General features: G+C 44.6%; 1 protein-coding gene across 3 annotated transcripts in view; it reads left to right on the top strand.

The window, feature by feature from the left end:
- TCEA2 (transcription elongation factor A2) overlaps nucleotides 1-20,213 on the top strand; it is a 35,980-nt gene that overhangs the window by 9,639 nt on the left and 6,128 nt on the right. For all 3 annotated transcript variants that reach the window (XM_081949786.1, XM_081949788.1, XM_081949787.1), the window contains exons 5-7: nucleotides 9,147-9,280; nucleotides 14,023-14,079; nucleotides 19,089-19,243. In XM_081949786.1, coding sequence (XP_081805912.1) covers nucleotides 9,147-9,280; nucleotides 14,023-14,079; nucleotides 19,089-19,243 — 346 coding nt within the window. The remainder of the gene's footprint in view (nucleotides 1-9,146; nucleotides 9,281-14,022; nucleotides 14,080-19,088; nucleotides 19,244-20,213) is intronic.

Below are 20,213 nucleotides of genomic sequence, written 5' to 3'. Positions count from 1 at the left end.
GGGGAAATGTTACTTCTCTACTGACAAAGATTCTCAAGAAGCGATGGTGACTCCCTTTTGACAAACAGGTTATAAAGTCCTTTTTTTCTGAACCTTACAGTTATAAATGGAAAAATAATAATAAACACCTGCAAAACTCAGTGGACTTCGTGCATTTCTTTTTATTTTTATTTATTATTTGATTGGCTTTCATTTCTCCCGTCTTTCTCACGCTCCTCCTTTTGTTAATAAAGGCCATTTCTCATTTTGTTGCTTTTATTTCGTTTGTAGTTTTCTTTCTTTCTTAACCCAACCTTCTGTTTATGTACATACATTTATTTTGACTTAAGTAGCATCACCCTGCGAGATAAGTGGATAAGGATCCTTTTATCCTTTGGCCAGTGATAAAAAAAATTACTGGCCATGCCACCTGCCCTAAATCTTATAATATCAGCTCCAGCTGTGTACCAATGTACCCTTGTTCCAAATTCCTTCGTAGGATTATCACCCCGATTCCGCATGTGTCAAAACCACTCAAATTGCGGGTTTGGGATTCCCATTCAGTGCGCTCGGAGTGATCCTACTAATTTTCCCTAGAACAGCGATGGCGAACCTTTTTTGGCTCGCGTGCCATAAGTGGGGGGAGCGAAGGGGGGGCGTATGCAGGTGTGCTGCACCCATAATGCAATGCAGGCACGCACTACAGGCGTGAGCCCCCATTTTTTGCATGCTTTTTTTGCCCTCCCCAGGCTCCAGGGGCTTTATAGGAGCCTGGGGAGGACGAAAACAGCCTCCCCCGCCCCCCCGGAAGCCCTCCGAAGGCTTCAGGGACCTTCAGGACGCTTCCCTGAAGCCTCCGGAGCAGTCAAAACGACCCTCCGAGCAAACCGGAAGTCACTTCCAGTTTGCTCAGAAGGTCGTTTTGAGTGCTCTGAAGACTTGAGGGACCTTCAGGAGGCTTTCCTGAAGCCTCCGGAGCAGTCAAAACAACCCTCTGAGCAAACAGGAAGTCCGTTCCCGAACTTCCGGTTTGCCCATAGGGCCGTTTTTTGGCACTCCGGAGGCTTCAGGGAAGCTCATGAAGCCTCCGGAGGGCCTCCAGAGGGGGGGGAGGCTCTTTTCGCCCTCCCCAGGCTCCTATAAAGCCTCTGGAGCCTAGGGAGGGTGAAAAATGGCTTTAAAAAAGGGTGAACTCAGCTGGCCAGTGCGCACATGTGCGCGACAGGGCAGCACCTCGCGTGCCCTGACAAATGGCTACGCGTGCCACCGGTTCGCCATCACTCCCCTAGAACATGATTGAAGCATTTTCTGGATAGAAACACACAGATATTTAATCTTCAAATGATTCTACATAATCTGAACATCTAAGAAGTGATTGTTTAGAGAGTTGGTTGGGCCATTACTCTGCTGAACATCTTATTCCCACAGTGCTGTCTGATGTCCATGTAGTATTACTCTTATTTATGCTTATTATCTTTCTTACTCTTCCCCTCTTATTGGTATGATTGTGGTGATGATTGTTATTATTCTGTCACGTTGCATGTACACTATGAGCTTCTGCATTGGAGACAAATTCCTTGGGTGCATGATCTCCAAATAAAGTAGTCAATTCAGTTCAATTTACCGTTGAACCACATCTTGCGATGGCAAATATTCAATAATACAGAGAAACACGACCCATTGTGCCGTTTGGGTATGATGAATGATTTTTTTTAATTGATCCAAAGGTGCTTTTTTCAAGAAGCAACTGGACTTCCTTTGTTCTTCCTTGAATTCATTTCACTTCTCATCCAAGAGGTTCCTTCAGTTCTGACTGAATAGTGGGGGATGGAAGGATTTATATTATTTGCAGTCAGCGCTCTCTTCTGAGAGTCGTTGAGGCCACTTGGAGGTTTTATCTGTATCCTCAGGACCTCCTGAAACAGAGTAGAAATTACAGACTAACAGATGGAAGGGACCCCTGAAGTCTTCTAGTCCAACCCTGGCTCAAGCAGAAGACCCTATACCAGAAGTCTTCAAACTTGGCAACTTTTAAGACTTTTGGAGTTCAACTCCCAGAATTCTCCAGCCAACTCTGTTCCAGCTCTGCTGGCTGGAGAATTCTGTCCACAAGTCTTAGAGTTGCCAAGTTTGGAGACCCCTGCCCTATACCGTTCCAGATAAGTGGCTATCCAGTTGGTTGAGGCCATGAAAGATGTGGGTGTGCAACCATAATTGAGCCCACAATTTCTGCTGCCAAGCGAGACATTTGCTCAGTGAGTTTTGCCCCGTTTTACGACCCTTCTTGCCACCGTTGTTCAGTGAATCGTTGCAGTTGTTGAGTTAGTCCTGCGGATGTTGAGCGAATCTGGCTTCCCCTTTTGAGTTTTGCTCGTCAGAAGTTCGCAAAAGCTGATCAGCACGGCAACCGTCATAAATACGAGTCAGTTGCCCAGCGTCTGAATTTTGACCATGTGACCATGGGGATGCTGCAAGGGTCGTAAGGGTGAAAAACGGTCATAAGTCCTGTGACCCGTTCCTTATCAGTCCAACCCATGTCAGCATTTGCAGCGCTTTTAAGATTCGGGAGATTCTTTGCACAGCGGATGTTGAAGCTACTCAGAACTCTTACTTAATGGTTACTGCTGTTGTGTAGAAGGCAATTCAATGAATCAATTGGAATAGAGCTGGAAGGGACATTGGGGGTCTTCTAGTCCAGCCCCGCTCAAGCAGAAGACCCTATACCATTCCAGACAAGTGGCCGTCCAGTCTCTTCTTAAAAACCTCCAGTGTTGGAGTGCCCACAAGTTCTGGTGTCAAGCTGTTCCACTGATTAATTGTTCTCACCGTTAGGAAATTTCTCCTTAATTCCAGGTTGCTTCTCTCCTTGATTAGTTTCCATCCATTGCTTCTTGTCTTGCCCTCTGGAGAATAAGTTGACCCCCTCCTCTTTGCGGCAACCTCTCTGACTTACCTATATCTTGTGGTGCAGTGGTGAGAATGCAGTACTGCAGGCTACTTCTGCTAAGTGCCAGCTGCTGGCAGTTCGGCAGTTCGATTCTGACCGGCTCAAGGTCGACTCATTCCTTCCATCTTTCTGAGGTCGGTCAAATGAGGACTCCGATTGTTGGGGGCAATAGATGACTCTGTAAAACCGCTTAGAGCGGGCCGGGAAGCACTGTGAAGTGGAATATAAGTCTTAAGTGCTGTTGCTGTTGAACTGTGAAGAAGCTCATGCCATCTGGATAAGCCACTTAAATGGAGCCTGCTAAAGATTAAATGCTCCCGATGCTCAAGTTAATTGGCATTAGCGGTGGAATTACTCAGATTATTCTGTATTATATTAGATATATTAGCCACGAATTAAGTTCCACAAGGTTTGTGCTGCACACAGTTGGTTAATACTTTTTATGCACCCTACTTGCCTTTTGAGGTATCTATTGTCCAGGTTCTATTTTTTGGGGGGGCAAATTCCTCACTTGTCTTAGGAAAACCATGAGCCTCTAATTATAAGATAAAAAGCATGGACCTACTTTACAGAGTAACTGGAAGGACCACTTTCAATATAGAATACTAGAATAGAATAGAATAGAATAGAATAGAATAGAATAGAATAGACCACTTTCAACCAATTTCGTTGTATAACCAATTGCGTTGTATTTAAGTACAATGACAATACAGATACTTCTACTTAATAGAATAGAATAACCAAGTTGGAAGGGACCTTGGAGGTCTTCTAGTCCAACCCCCTGCTTAGGCAGGAAACCCCACCACTTCAAACAAATGGTTACCCAACATGTTCTTTAAAACCTCTGAGGTTGGCTCCTGGAATTTCTCCTTAATTCCAAGGCTGCTTTTCTCCTTGATTAATTTCCATCCATTTTTTTCTTATCTTGCCTTGAGGTGCTTTGGAGAATGTTAAACCCCTCTTCTTTATGGCAGCCCCTGAGATATTGGAACCCTGCTATCATGTCACTCCTAGTCCTTCTTTTCATCAAACCAGACATACCCCATTCCAGCAACTGTTCTTTATATGTTTTAGCCTCCAGTCTCCTAATCATCTTAGTTGCTCTTCCCTGCACTCTTTCTAGGGTCTCCACACCTTTTTTAAATTATGGCAATGAAAACGATGCAGTATTCCAAGTGTGTCCTTACCAAGGAATGGTTGTCTACTAGGACTCCAAGATCCTTCTCCCAGTTACTACTATTGAGCGAGGTACCACATATACTGTACCTGTGCGTTTTGTTTTTCTTGCCTTAATGTAGAACAGAATTAGATAGAAGCGAAGATTTGGATATACAAGTAGTTCTCGACTTACATTTATTTGTACAATAATACAATAGCAGAGTTGGAAGGGACCTTGGAGGTCTTCTAGTCCAACCCTCTGCCTAGGTAGGAATCCTTATACCGTTTCAGACAAATGGCTATCCAACATCTTCTTAAGGACTTCCAGTGTTGGGGCATTCACAACTTCTGGAGGCAACTTCTGTTCCACTGATTAATTGTTTTGTCAGGAAGTTTCTCCTCAGTTCTAAGTTGCTTCTCTCCTTGATTAGTTTCCACCCATTTCCTCTTGTCCTGCTTTCAGGTGCTTTGGAGAATAGTTTGACTCCCTCTTCTTTGTGGCAACCCCTGAGATATTGGGAGACTGCTATCATGTCTCCCCCTAGTCCTTCTTTCTCTTAAGCTAAACATACCCAGTTCCTGCAACCGTTCTTCATATGTTTTAGCCTCCAGTCCCCTAATCCTCTTTGTTGCTCTTCTCTGCACTCTTTCTAGAGTCTCCACATCTTTTATTTATAAAAGATATTAAGATATTAAAGATATCCACTTATTTATTTAGTGACCGTCCAAAGTTACAACAGCACTAAAACAGTGACTTATGATTGGTCCTCACACTTAAGACTGCCCCAGTATCACCACAGTCAGGTGATCTGCAACGTGGCAAATACCTGTGACCAAAATTTGGGCACTTCACAACAAGTTGCCGTGTCTCCTGGATTACCTGATCCTCATTTGTGACCTTCCCAGCTGGTTTCCAACAAGCAAGCTCAATGGGGCAATCCAGAGTCACTTAATGACTGGCTGATTCACATAATAACTTCAGTGATTCACTTAGCAGTCAAGCCAAAGCACATCGTAAAATGGGATGTGTTAACCACTGACTTGCTTAGCAATGGACATTTCTGGTCTCAGTTGTGGTCATAAGTCGAGGACAACCGGTATCGGCATTATAGAAAGTTTATTCTAGACACTACAGGTAGTCCTCAGCTTACGGCCACAATTGGAGCCCAAAATGTATGTTGCTAGAAATTTGTTAAGTGAGTTTTGCCCCATATTACCACTTTTCTTGCCACATTTGTTAAATGAACCACTGCAGTTCTTAAGTTAGTGACACAGTTGTTAAGTGAATCTGGTTTTCGCATTGACTTTGCTCGTCAGAAGGTTGCAAAAGGGGACCACATGACCCTGGGACACTGCAACCATCGTAAATGTGAGTCGGTCAAGCATTTGACTAAATCGCGTGAGCATGGGGGCTGCTGTAATGGTGATGAGTCTGAAAATGGTTCACAAGTCCCTTTTTTCAGTGCTGTTCGAACGGTCGCTAAGTGAACTGTTGTAAGTCGAGGACTACCTGCACATGCCCCAGGATCTGTTTTCTAAACACTTGACATTATGGATCTGTTGAAATGAACAGGAGCTGCGATCTCCTGCTCACAAACATATCCGGAAATCTGCAGGGATCCAAATGTGCTCCCTTTATCGTCTTTGGTGGATTTCTTTTTTAGTTATAAAAAGAACTCGTGACCTATTCGATTCAATTTATATCGGATCTTTCCCTCCGCCTCTCCTGTTTTTCATAAACGTTTTTCATAAGGGAGCAATCGGTACATCCAGATATTGGCTCGATGATTCCCACTGATCCGGTGACGTTGCCTCCTGTCGATCGGAAGGATTTTTTCTTGCTTCCCCTGATTACACGATCCACAATTTTTCTTGTTATTTTGTTTACTCAAAATGTAGTCTTTCTAAAATGTCTTTATGAAGTAAAGCTTATAGCTAAGATAGCGACATGAAGCAATTGAATTAAAGAATTTTTAAAGAAGCGATTGGATAACCATTTGTTTGAAATGTTATTAGGTTTCCTGCCTAAGCAGGGGGTTGGACTAGAAGACCTCCAAGGTCCCTTCCAACTCTGTTATCCTATCCTATCCTATCCTTATCCTTATTCTTTTTCTATAAAAGTTTTTTTTTATTCTTTATTTTCAAAACAAACACAACACATAAAATCTTCCTTCTTTATGTACTGTAGAAAGTGTATCACTTGGCTACAAAAGACTCTTGCATCTCTTCCACAGTCATCAAGCATAATTCATATTAACTCCTTATTCTTATTCAATACAATGCAATAGCAGAGTTGGAAGGGACCTTGGAGGTCTTCTAGTCCAACCCCCTGCCTAGGCAGGAAACCCAACACTGTTTCATACCGTTTCTATTCTTATTCAATTCTATATTCTATTTTATATATTCTATTCTATTTCTATTTTATATTCTATTCTGGCAGATTCCCCAAAATTGCAAAAGGGATATTTGAAGAGAGAAAAAGGCCTGAGCGCCAGTGGGTTGGACTAGAAGACCTCCAAGGTCCCTTCCAACTCTGTTTTCTATTCCATTCCATTCTATCCTATCCTATCCTTATTCTATTCCAGCGATGGCGAACCTTTTTTGGCTCGCATGCCATAAGTGGGGGGAGCGCAGGGGGGTCGTGTGCGGGCGTGCCGCACCCATAATGCAATGCGGGCGTGCACTACCCCCATTTTTACATGCTTTTTTCGCCCTCCCCAGGCTCCAGAGGCTTTATAGGAGCCTGGGGAGGGCGAAAACAGCCTCCTCTGCCCCCCCGGACGCCCTCCTGAGGTGCCAGGGAAGCCTCCGGACGGTCCCTGAAGCCTTTGGAGCGCTCAAAACGACCCTCCGAGCAAACGGGAAGTCACTTCTGGTTTGCTCGGAGGGCCATTTTAAGCGCTCCAAAGGCTTCAGGGACTGTCCGGAGGCTCCCCTGACGCCTTCGGAGGGCGTCCGGGGGGGCAGAGGAGGCTGTTTTCGCCCTCCCCAGGCTCCTATAAAGCCTCTGGAACCTGGGGAGGGCGAAAAATGGCTTTTAAAAAGGGTGAACTCAGTTGGCCAGCGTGCACATGTGCGCTGGCCAGCTGACAGGGCAGCGCCTCGCGTGCCCTGACAAATGGCTCCACGTGCTTCCTGTGGCACGCGTGCCATAGGTTCGCCATCACTGTTCTATTCATTCTTATTCTATTCTAAATTCTATTTTATATATTCTATTCTATTTCTATTTTATATTTTTTCTGGCAGATTCCCCAAAATTGCAAAAGGGATATTTGAAGAGAGAAAGAGGCCTGAGCGCCAGCGGGTTGGACTAGAAGACCTCCAAGGTCCCTTCCAACTCTGTTTTCTATTCTATCCCATCCCATTCCATCCCATTTTCAATGAAATGCTTTGTGAAGAAAATCTGTTAGTTTGCTTCCTTCCTTGGCTCAAGGCCACCTGTAGAGGAGCAGTAGCCTTCTTGTCTTGCTTAAAGGCTTCCCACAAATACAGGGAGTCCTTGACTTACAACAGTTCATTTAGTGACCGTCCAAAGCTACAACCGCACTGAAAAAAAGTGACTCGTGACTATTTTTCACACTTACAACCGTTACAGCATCCCCATGGCCACGTGATCAAAATTCAGATGCTTGGCAATTAACTCATATTTGTGACCGGTTGCAGTGTCCCGCGGAGGGGGGGGGGAGTGTCACGTGATCCCCTTTAGCGACCTTCTGGCAAGCAAAGTCAATGGGAAACCAGATTCACTTAACAACTGCGTTGATTCACTTTAACAACTGTGGCAAGAAAGCTTGCAAAATGGAGGGAAACTCATTTAGAAATTGTCTTGCTTAGCAATGGAAATGTTGGACTCCATTGTGGTCATAAGTCGAGGACTACCTCTATTGCGTTGACCATTGTTGGAACAGGAAACTGCTGGATTTAGTTTTTGTTTTCAAATTGGGAAAAATGGATGTTCCTGATCTGAATGAATGTCAACCTTTAAGCCGTGGATTTTGATGACAAGGAAGCTGCTGATGAAATCTTACAATGGGACTCCTTTGAGCTTCTTGGATGAGAAGCGAAACATCTTGAAAGTCCAGTTGCCTCTTGAAAAGAAAGCACCTTTGAGACTCCTTCAAATCAGGGCCAACGAAGGTGGATAAAAATGGATGATTTTGTTTTAAATTTTTTAAAAAATCAGATTTTAAAAAAATTTAAATCAGGTTTTTTTAAAAAAAAAATCAGGTTTTTTTCAATCAAATTTATTTTAATCAAATGCTTTTGGAGTAAAAATCTATCCAAAGATAGTTTTCTATTTAAGCTACATTAATAATTTAGTTTATTCAGCATGAACTAAATCTGCGTTCTGTAGCCTAAGGCTGTATATTCTGCAATATTGAGACAGTCGGTGAGTCAATAGCAGAAGGTCAGAGGAGGAGCCGCTGCGGGACAGAGACCACAGTTGCTCTTTAAAAATGATGATTTAAATCAAGTTGATTTAAATCAAGCCCTTTTACTAGTGATTTCAATTTTGATATAAATCGACTTGATTTAAATCAAATCCACCCTGCGGCCAGCCACATACAGTGGCAGAAAACCACATTAATGTTACGAACTGGGCCCATAAAGGCTATTTTTAACTTTAATTTTAAGATTTTAGCCCAAAATTTCTGTTGCTGAGTGAGATAATTGTTAAATGAGTTTTGCCCTACATTAAGACCTTTCTTGTTAAGTGAATCACTGCAGTTGTTTTTGCCAATTTTGTAAAAAAAAAAAAAGGTGTCACTACGCTCAGTTGTCTAAATGCTTAAAAGTTCTCCTCATTTACATTTTCACTGTCTTTATCAGTTGAATTTTCAAAACTCTCTTCTTGAATTCATCTGAAATCCTTTTAGTGAGTTTAATCCTGTAATCCATAGATGTGGCGAACACCGCAAGAAAGGTTTGGAGATTATTTTCTATATTCCAAAGACTTGGAAAGAATAAATAATGTTCAGGTAAAATAAGAGGGAGGCTTCGAAACGTCTAGAAATGCGGAATTCTACCTCAAAATCCTGACCAGGTTTGTTTTTTCTTTCAGCTCCATCAAAAGGCAGGAGTCCGTAAAAACTCCCACCACTCCCAAAATCACTACTTTCCCCCCAGTGCCCATCACGTGCGACACAGTTCGAGGCAAATGCCGAGAAATGTTAACTTCAGCTCTCCAGACAGACAGTAAGTCCCAGGAGAAATGAGTGTTTGTTTTATTTATTTATTGAGTTTGTCACTCGTGTGCAAGATACAGTAACAGGAATAAGAATAAACATGAATAGGGATAGAAGAGGGATAGAATCAAGATCACGTGAAGTGTTGATGCTGCTTTACAATGCCTTGGTGAGGCCACACTTGGAATCCTGCATTCAGTTCTGGTCGCCACGATGTAGAAAAGATGTGGAGACTCTAGAAAGAGTGCAGAGAAGAGCAACAAAGAGGATGAGGGGACTGGAGACTAAAACATATGAAGAACGGTTGCAGGAACTGGGTATGTTTAGCTTAAGAGAAAGAAGGACTAGGGGAGACATGATAGCAGTGTTCCAATATCTCAGAGGTTGCCACAAAGAAGAGGGAGTCAAACTATTCTCCAAGGCACCTGAGGGTAGAACAAGAAGCAATGGGTGGAAACTAATCAAGGAGAGAAGCAACTTAGAACTGAGGAGAAACTTCCTGACAGTTAGAACAATTAATCAGTGGAACAGAAGTTGCCTCCAGAAGTTGTGAATGCCCCAACACTGGAAGTCTTTAAGAAGATGTTGGATAGCCATCTCTCTGAAACGGTATAGGGTTTCCTGCCTAGGCAGGGGGTTGGACTAGAAGTCCTCCAAGGTCCCTTCCAACTCTGCTATTGTATTATTGTATTATTATTGAATAAGAACACAGGAAATGGGTACAAATAAATGGGGACAGTAGGACAGGGACGTTAGGCACTCTGGTGCGCTTAGGCATGCCTCGTTTCTCCTGTTTTTTTCTTTCTTAAACGCTTTTCCCTTCTAGTACTGAACACAACTACCGGTGTATGTAACGTTCATCTTATTCACGATAAGATAAGATAACCTCTATTGTCACTTTTTCTGTGTACACAGTAGCATACATTAAAAATGAAATTCTGATGCCCGCTCTCAAAAGTATCTTATCATCTTTCCATCCATCCATTTACCCACCCACCCATTTACATATGTTCTATATATATACACATACATACATACATACCTGTTGTAGCCCAGCAGGTTCCGGTTCAGCTGATGCTGGACTCAGATAGTGAGGGATCATATGAGTCTGCCTTGGATGATGTAGAAGACCCTGTGCAGGTTGCAGATTCAGAGCAGGGACCAGAGGGGCAGGAGGCGCCTGAAGCATGGAGCAGTGGGGAAGATCAAAGGCAGTCAGTCCCTGATGCTAGAGTAAGAGGGGCTGAGAAACGAAAGCAGCAGCTTCATAGTCAGGCTCACAGACGGTAATTAGTACACGTGGTTGTAGATTGGCCCCTCCCAAGAGAGCTTATAGGTGAGGCGTTGGGAGGGGACATTTGCAGGAAACAACCGTTCGAAATTAGCAGTGAAGAACATCGATGTGTTAGAGCCGTGTCTGAATATCTGGTTTGTTTCTTGTATTCTGAGTTATCTGGGCCTTCGGCCAAAAGGTTTGTTATCTTGCAATTAAGCAGTGGCAAACAGCCAAGCCTGCGTTTTGGCTTGTTCACAGGCATGGAGAGGAGGGTCAGAACACATACCTATAGGTCAGTGCTTCTCAATTATTTTCTGTCATGCCCCCCCTAGGAAGAAGAAAACATTTCACGCCCCCCGCGCGACTGTAAATAGTATCATTTGTCTATAAAATTGTTATAAGTACACCTCTGCATAACACTGTATCCTTATTAATGTATAAGAGAATAAAAAAAGAAAGAAATGTGGATCAATTTACAACAAAGAATATCTTTATTAACTAGCAGAAAAGAGAGAGAGAGAGAGAGATTATATCTCTCTGAATAAATATTCAGAAGAATCTATCCACTATAGATGATTGCTCTTTGCAGAATTACTATAGCTTTGTGTCCAAGCGTAGTTTAGCACTGTTTTGATAAGGCCTAAAAAGTGGAACTTGAATACGCTTAGGATTTTGGTATAAAACAAAGGGAAAAGAATGAACTTTCAGTTTTGTTCAAATAGTTACATATTCTCTGATAGAAAGACATCACCACTTTCAAGGACAAAGTTCTCTGGCTTCCAAACTCCAAAACTCGGCTGCTGAGTCTTCCAGCAGCGGTGGCTCTAGGAGGGTGCTTTATGGTTGTGGGCTGGCTGCTGGAAGACTCTCTGTCTGGAAGACTCTATATCCAAAAGACTCTCTGTCCAGCAGCCAGCCCACAACCATAGAGCGCACTCCTAGAGCAGCCACTGCTGGAAGACTCGGCAGCCGAGTTTTGAAGTTTGGAAGGCGGAGAAGAAGTTATGCTCGTGAGCGTGGTCACCTCATGGCAGCTTCGCTCCTGACAGTCAAACGAGGTCGAACGAGCCCCCCTTTACGGAGCCTCGCACCCCACTATTTGAGAAGCACTGCTATAGGTATACATCTGTAGATTGTCTGTCTGTCTGTCTGTCTGTCTATCTATCTTTCGGTCACTCCCTCCCTCCCTCTCTCCCCCCTCTTCTCATCCCTCCCTCCCTCCCTCCCTGCCTCTCTCTCTCTCTCTTTATTAATCATAGAATATGATTAAGAATTTAGAATACATAGTGGAAAAAAGAATTAACAAGGTTGATACTATGGCATAAAGCTGTTGCAGAATCGAGTTGTTTTGCTTTGGATACCGCCTCCCAGAAGGTAACAAAGAAAACGGGTCATGAAGAGGATGTATAGCATCCCTGACCATACTGTGGACCCTGCTCAAGCATCACTTATATGTCATGTGCTGGATAGAAGGGAGGGAACTTCTAATCATGGTTTCTGCTGTCCTCACCACTCTCTGCATAGCCTTCCTGTCCGAAACAGTAATTCTTCCAAACCACCCAGTAATAGAATACGACAGCATGCTTTCAATCATCCCTCTGTAAAAGTGGTGAGGACGGGGAAGGAGGAACTTCTCAGGACAAATTATTAGTTACTGTATTTTTTGGAGTATAAGACACACTTTCCTCCCAAATGTTGCCAAAGCTCCGCCCACCAGCCGGCCCCCACCCTTCGGCTTCTACCTCCCAGCAATTTGACTCCTTGCAGCAAACAGCGTGGTCAGCTTTAGCACAGCCTGATTTAGCACGACCAGCTGATTGGCGGGTGCATGTGCCTCCTGGAATACGTCCTATCAGCTGTTCCAGGTTGTGGGGATTGCTGCCGGACATTAACGCTATTGGTGCCATCGCTGCTGCCACCTATCGCTGCCTATGCATGCCCCATTTTCGGCCTACACACATCCTGTTTTCGGCCTCCACACGCTCCATTTTCGGCCTCCGCACATCCCATTTTCAGCCCATTCTAAGCGGCAGGGATAGACGGTGAGTTTGGTTGTTATCTTGCAGAGGTTTCATGACCCAAGAAGGTAAAAAGAGAGCAAGCCCCATTCCCTTCCAGCATTGATGATGTTACCTAGTTGGGTCATGAAACGTCTGCAAGAAAACAGAGAAAGCTCACAGAGCATCAAGGACCGCATACCTTGCTTTACAGTTGGGCATCTCTGAGGAGGATTCACAGGTCAGTGGCAAGAGATGCCCATCTCTTTAAAGAGCACTTTATTGGTTTATTGGTTGTACAAATTTGGAGACACAAAAGAGATGCTGGGAAAATGCTTTCTCTTTGGCTATAACCAATGGAATGATGCTTGAGAGATGGCCTCTGTAGCCAATTGGATATAAAGTATTTCACTAGATGACCACAGTGGAGCTCAAAATTCCGGTTGCTAAGTGAGACAGTTGTTAAGGGAATTTTGCCTTGTAAGGTTTGAGAATACGTTGAGACCCACAGACGTTTGGGAACACATCCACGTCACAATGAGCCAAACATGAGACTTAAACGGAGGCTTGAATAACAATCAGCGTTTAATCTTTTGATCAAAGTTTAAAGGCATGATGGTCAGTTGTTCCCCAACATACCCCAAGGATATGCAGGGAAGAACTCCCCTTCAGAGAAGGCGTAGCTCCTTTTTATACAGTTAGAAACATCATTTCTCTCTTCCCTGTTCCCACGACTGGCCATTTGGCCCACTGTTGTGAAGGGCACAGATCAAAAGTGAGATACTTAGGCAGAAGGGGGACTGATCAAAGGAGTCAGTTCTACAGCTCTTTACAGCTCCATTCCGGGATAAGTTCTATGCCCATAGATTGCAGATTGATAAGAGTTCAAATGGCAAGGGTCACGGGTTTTGACATTTGCCAGATATTCTACAGACCCTAATAACAGCGCCACAGGAAGTCAGTTGCAGGGAACAAAAGGCACTTACAGCATGCATATAAATCCAATAAACAAACAAACAAACAAGCATATACGTTACAAATACAAGGCGTGTTACAGAAAACAAATGTTTCTATTAAAACCAACAAGTTTATATCCTTATTGCTATTCCCCTTCATTGGCTCATTTTATGACCTTGCTTGCCACTGTTCTTCAGCAAACCATTGCAGTTGTTACGTTAGCGACAAGGTTGTTAAGTGAATCCGGCTTCCCCGTTGACTTTACTTGTCAGAAGGTCGCAAAAGGGGATCACGTGACCCCCAGAACCGTCATAAATACGAACCGGTTGCCAAGCACCTGAATTTTGATCGCGCGGCCATTGGCATGCGATGGTGGTCCTACGTGCGATAAATGGTCATAAATCACTTTTTTCAATCATGTTGTAACTTTGAACGGTCGCCAAATGAACAGTTGTAAATCGAGGACTCCCTGTAACACCCACTCTTACATATTCCTATTGTGCTCCTTCTTTCCCCTTACAGATGACTATGTGGCCATCGGTGCTGACTGCGAGCAACTTGCTGGGCAGATTGAAGAATATATCCTTTCCTTGTTTGTGGTATCAGGAAACCAAACCGAAGAGATACGTAACCTGATATTATTCAGATGTTTTGGCCTGCAGTCCCCTTACCCTCCTTGGGCATGTTAAAGGTCTTGAAAATTGAATCCCAGACAGCCGAGGGTATCACCTAAAACAAAAAAAGTAAAATAAAATACAGGATTCTGATTCAGAGGTTACTGTATTTTGGGGAGTACAAGACGCATCTTTTTCCCTTAAAAAAGAGAATGAAAATCTGGGTGCGTCTTATACACAAAATACAGCATTTTTGGCCTCCCGAAACCCTGCCCCCTTTGCAAAAATGGACGTGCATAGCCTTTAGGAGGCTTCCAGAGGGCACCAGGGGCTGGGGTGGGCAAAAGTGAACAAAACAAACGGCCATTTTTTGCTCATTTCCCCCCCCCCCCAATCCCCAGGAGCATTCTATGCTAAAGACTATGCATGTCCTTTCTTTTGACAAAAAATGGGCCCGTTTTCGGGAGGTCTGCAGAGTGCAAAATCTTTTTTTTTTAAATTTGCCTCTTCAAAATCTTGATGCGTCTTATACTCCAGTAAGTCTTATACTCCGAAAAATACGGTATTTCAAATGGAATCTCTTAATTCTTGTTTTTAAAAGCTCTTTTCCAGACTCTGTATATCTTGCCATGATTTTAAAAAAAAAAAGATGTCGAGACTCTGGAAAGAGTGCAGAGAAGAGCAAGAAAAATAATTTGGGGACTGGAGGCTAAAACACAGGATGAACAACGGTTACAGGAATTGGGTCTGTCTAGTTGAATGAAAATAAGGACATGGGCATTGATAGCAAACCTTTACAGCACCAAGTGCCCAAACTGGAATGTTGTGTGCGCATGTGCGCACATGCGCGCTGCAGCCCTGGAAACCTGAAATCCCAGAAACTGGTTTCTGGCGTGCCAGCTGATCTTTGTGCATGCTGGAGCTCCAGAAACCCAAAGTCCAGCGGGCCGGTGCACATGCTAGTCTTTGGTGCGCCGGAAACACGTGTGAAGATCAGTTGGCCGATGCACACAGAAAAGCAGCTGGCAATGGCACGTTTTCCCACAGAGAGGGCCCAGCGTGCCATAGATTTGCCATCGTGGGACTAGGGGAAACAGGATAGCAGTGTTCTGATATCTCAGGGGCTGCCCCAAAGAAGAAGGGGTCAACCTCTTCTTTCAAAGCACCTGAAGGCAGGAGAAGGAGCAACGGATGGAAACTCATCAAGGAGAGAAGCAACCTAGAACTAAGGAGGAATTTCCTGACAGTGAGAAGAATTGCTCAGTGGAATTGAGAATTGAGTGAGATGCCTCTCCACCTTTTGGGCTCTCCGTAAAAGCCTTAAAACCTGGCTGGCTGGGCCCCCCAATGGGGGTGCTTTCTGCTGGAGGTTGTCGATGGGATGTTAGAGAAGACCCCCACCCCACCCCTGTGCCATCTGTCTCCTTGGTCTCTATTTACAGTAAGTCTCGTTAATGTTTCAAACTCTTTTTATGTTTGTCTTTTTATTGGTAGGATCCTCGGTGCTCTCTGAGCTTGGTTGTTTTCTTACAGAAACTTCATTACTAAACTTAGTAACGTCATCAGGGCTGCCGTAATTTCCCTCAAAATAAGACCTAACTGGAAAATAAGCCCTAGAGTGGGTTTTCAGGATGCTCCTAATATAAGCCCTACCCCCCCCCCCAAATAAACCCCAGTTAAGATCATCAGCCAGACAGGCGCATTTAGTACCGTATTTCCCCCCAAATAAAACCTGGCTGGAAAATAAGCCCTAATGCAAAGGGTGTCAAACTCGATTTCATCGAAGGCCGTATCGGGGTTGTGTTTGACCTCAGGGACCTGGGTTGGGTGTAGCCAGGGTGGGCATGGCCAGCTTGACATCACTCGTGTCGGGGGTGCCTGTGGTGGTCCAAGCACTCTGCTGAGCTCCATTTTGGGCTACGATGACCACCTGCAACCCTCTGCCAGCGAAAATGCTTGCAGCCCTTGCGACCTCTGTGTTTGCTTGCAGACGCATCGCGGGCCAATCCTTCCCTATTTCCAGGGTGGCCCTGCGGGCCAGATCTAAGCACCCAGCGGGCCTTGAGTTTGACATCCCTGCCCTAATGCATCTTTTGGAGCGAAAATTAATATATGACCCGGTTGTCAACTCAAAACATTGCCATGGTGAGGAAAGGGGAAGAGCGCATTCCACGCATACCTTCAGCTAGATTCGGATCTCAGATTACTACAGCAGGCTTGGGAGGGGTGCACCTTGTTGGAGAATGTGATTTATGACACAGAGTGAGGGGAGGGGAGGAACCGGGGTTCAGCTATTATTCAAATGAGGCTTAGATCCGACTGCAATAGGGTATTACCGAAATGGTGCTCCTAATAAACGACTGGTTTTCTTTTGAAACTTGACTCAAGGCTGATGAATCAATTAGGGCATCTTTCGGAAACCTGACACCGGTCTTATTTTGTGGGAAATACAGTGGTAAGGGGAAATGAGAACATACGGGATGCATAAGGAAACCAAATTATAAGAAACCAAGTTATAAGAAATAACTACATCTCTACAGAAATAGAGCACAACAAGGATGAGAACTATCTTGAATGCATTTGGGTCAATATTAAAGGGGTGGGGGTGGGGAATGACATTGCCATAGGTCTATACTACAGGCCACCCAACCAAGCAGAGGAAGGAGATGAACCTATGACTAAAACATATGAAGAACAGTTGCAGGAACTGGGTATGTTTAGCTTAAGAGAAAGAAGGACTAGGGGAGACATGATAGCAGTGTTCCAATATCTCAGGGGTTGCCACAAAGAAGAGGGAGTCAAACTATTCTCCAAGGCACCCGAGGGTAGAACAAGAAGCAATGGGTGGAAACTAATCAAGGAGAGAAGCAACTTAGAATTGAAGAGAAATTTCCTGACAGTGAGAACAATGAATCAGTGGAACAGAAGTTGCCTCCAGAAGTTGTGAATGCCCCAACACTGGAAGTCTTAAAGAAGATGTTGGATAGCCATTTGTCTGAAACGGTATAGGGTTTCCTGCCTAGGCAGGGGGTTGGACTAGAAGACCTCCAATGTCTCTTCCAACTCTGCTATTGTATTGTATTGTAAATATACATAAAACAAGAGCAAATCCCATTCCCTTCTAGTACTGCTGATGTACCTTATTTGGATGATGAAATGACTGCAAGAAATCAACCTTAGAAACAGCTCAGAGACACTGAGGATCCCAAAGTTGTCATTGTCGTCCTCCCCCACCCCCCACATCACACCCCACACTCCTTTCTAGCAGTGATGATGTTACCTACTCGGGTCATAAAATGTCTGCAAGAAAACATCCAAGCTCAGAGAGTACCAAGGGCCCCACAATTTACTCAGTGGTGGGTTTCAATTTATTTTACTACCGGTTCGCTCGGTCGCGTGATGCTTCTGCGCATGTGCAAAAGTGTCCATGCAGGTGGGCGGAGCCTCCCATTGCCGCCACTAAACCCACCTCTGAATTTACTCCCGTGCCACCAATAATTCTCTTCTGTTGGTCTTTTCTCAGTTTCTAGGGCATATGGCAGGGGTGTCCAAACTTGGGAACTTTAAGACTTGTGGACTTCAACTCCCAGAATTCCCCAGGCTGGGGAATTCTGGGAGTTGAAGTCCACAAGTCTTAAAGTTCCCAAGTTTGGACACCCCTGCCATATGGATTAGATTTCCTGCTGCCCGTAAAGGTATTCAGCATGTGAAAACTCCAGCAGGTGTTAAAGGTTTGTCCCAAAGGTGCTTTGTCCCAAAGGTGCTTTTTCAGGAGGCCACTGGACTTCCTTGTCTTCTTTTTTTTTTTCTTTGAAGAGAAGTTTCGCCTCTCATTGGAGATGCAGACAACCCAGACTCTTCCCCAGCTGCCTCATGCGCAGGTCTTCAACAGTGAAGGGACACTGGGCAGAAAAACATCCTGCAGTCAAGAGGGTTCCATGCCCATTTGCACCACTCAGGTGACCCTGAGGACATATTTGAACCTCCAAGTGGCCTCAAGGACCCTCTAAAAGGGTGCAAATGACCAGCTGTCTGCAAGGAGTATCAATCCTTCCATCCCCCCCCACCATCCAGTCAGAGCTGAAGAAGCTTCTTGGATGACAAGAAAAAGGTCTTCAAAGAAAAAAACAAGAAGGTCCAGTTGCCTCCTGAAAAAAGCACCTTTGGGACATCCATCAGGTCTTCTGTTCATTTATGGTGACTTCTTGTGGCCCGCCAGTGGTCAATGGAGCTGGCAGCAGAGTCGGATAGTGAGGAGGTTTGGGAGGAGCATGGGCCAGTCCTGGGGAAGGCTTGGACGAAGGCTCTGTGTCGGAGGCTGAAGCCGTCTGGCAGTTCTCAGCTGCCTTCGGAGTCAGACATCAGTGAGGCAGAGGAACAGCTGGAGCCTGTTCCCAGTGAGCACATGTGCAGAGCTGCCAGAAGAAAAGAACAGCTAAGAAATCAGGGTCGACTTGGGAGTAAAGCCACAGGTGGACGGTGAATGACCCCTCCCATAGGAAATAAAAGCGGAGCGAAAGGGGAGTGAGCTTTTGCAGGAAACAATTTGTTCATTCGTTTCAGGAGTGTGAAGATCTGTCCCTGAATCTCAGAGACTCTGTGCCCAGTCTTTCCTTGCATAGCACTTCATTTGAAAAATATTTGCATGGCAGTTTTCCAAGATAAATAAGATCTGTAGTCATCAATATTCCTTTGAAAGGCTGTTTACCAGGCCTTTTGCTGAAGATGAATGAGAGGAATTCACATTCATTTAATAAAAGGGGTTTTGTCGGGACCAGGACTCTGCCTCGTGCTTTTCAGGGAAAAGCAGAACAGGGACCCTTGATAAAATACCTACCTCAGTCCTGAAGCTTTGAGGACCCCCTCTTAGTGTGCGAATACATAGACACATTCCTGATGTGTTGATAAGATTCTGGCGGGAGCTCCAGCAATCCCACATCTCTCTGTGTTGATGGTCCTTAATGGCACATGAACTTATATTCCAAGATGTGAAAAACACGGATTTGAAGTACAAAAATCGGATCAGGAGCCGCCTCTCCAACCTCAAGGACTCCAAGAACCCGGACCTCCGAAAGAATGTCTTGTGTGGAGTGATCACCCCTGAACAAATTGCGGTGATGACCTCAGAGGTGAGACTGTCGGGGTTCCAAATAGCATCCAAAATTAAATCAGCATCCAAGGCAAAGTATTGCTCAAAGATCCAATTGATTAAGAGAGCCATGTTGGCACATCTGGGGAAACCCGAATCTGAAAGCTTCCCGGTTTTCCCCACCCAGTTGAAAGTTCAAGATCTTGTCCCCACACCCACAAGTCCATCACATGGTCCAATCTCACACTGTCATGCTGGCAGTTTCCACCCATCCAGTTCTGATCAGGTGCAGAGGTACAAAGACAAAAGATGACCTTGGCTTTCTAGAAGGAATTTTGTTTTGGCTACATAGCATCTCACTCCTACAATCCCCCCCCCTCCCATTTTCCCACAATAGAAAATACATCGTAGAATAATAGAAAGTGTGGCAGGCCAAAGATACAAAAGAAAAGATGGCTGCGGGCCTGACTCTTACTGATATGGCCACTGCTCTCACATAAGGATAATTCTGGAAGAAAACAGCACCAGGCCCAGGAAAGAGAGAGAGAGAGAGAGAGAGAATCTAAATTGGAGAAAGCAAAATGATATTTTGTGCATGGATATTTCAGCAAGAATAGCAGGCCTAAGACCTGAGGAGGTTTAAAACATCAGGATTGGATTCACTGGATTGGATCTATTCTTTTGTTGTGCAAGCACAGGTAGTCCTCAACTTACAACCACAGGTGAGCCCAAAATGTCTCTTGTCAAGTGAGACAAGTGAGCCTTTCCCCCATTTTATGACCTTTTTTGCCTCGGTTGTTAAGTGAAACACTGCAGTTGATAGGTGAGTAACCCGGTTGTTAACTGAATCTGGCTTCCCCCGTTGACTTGGCTTGTCAGAAGGTCGCAGAAGGGGATCACGTGATCCCGGGACACTGCAGCCGTCACAAATATGAGTCAGTTGCCAAGCATCTGAATTTTGATCAAGGGACCCTGGGGACGCTGCAACCGTCGTAAGTGTGAAAAACGGT

This window comes from Natrix helvetica (genome assembly GCF_964273705.1).
Source record: "Natrix helvetica genome assembly, chromosome: 3".
NCBI classification, from domain to species: Eukaryota; Metazoa; Chordata; class Lepidosauria; order Squamata; family Natricidae; genus Natrix; species Natrix helvetica.
This window is presented reverse-complemented; position numbering and strand designations above follow the sequence as displayed.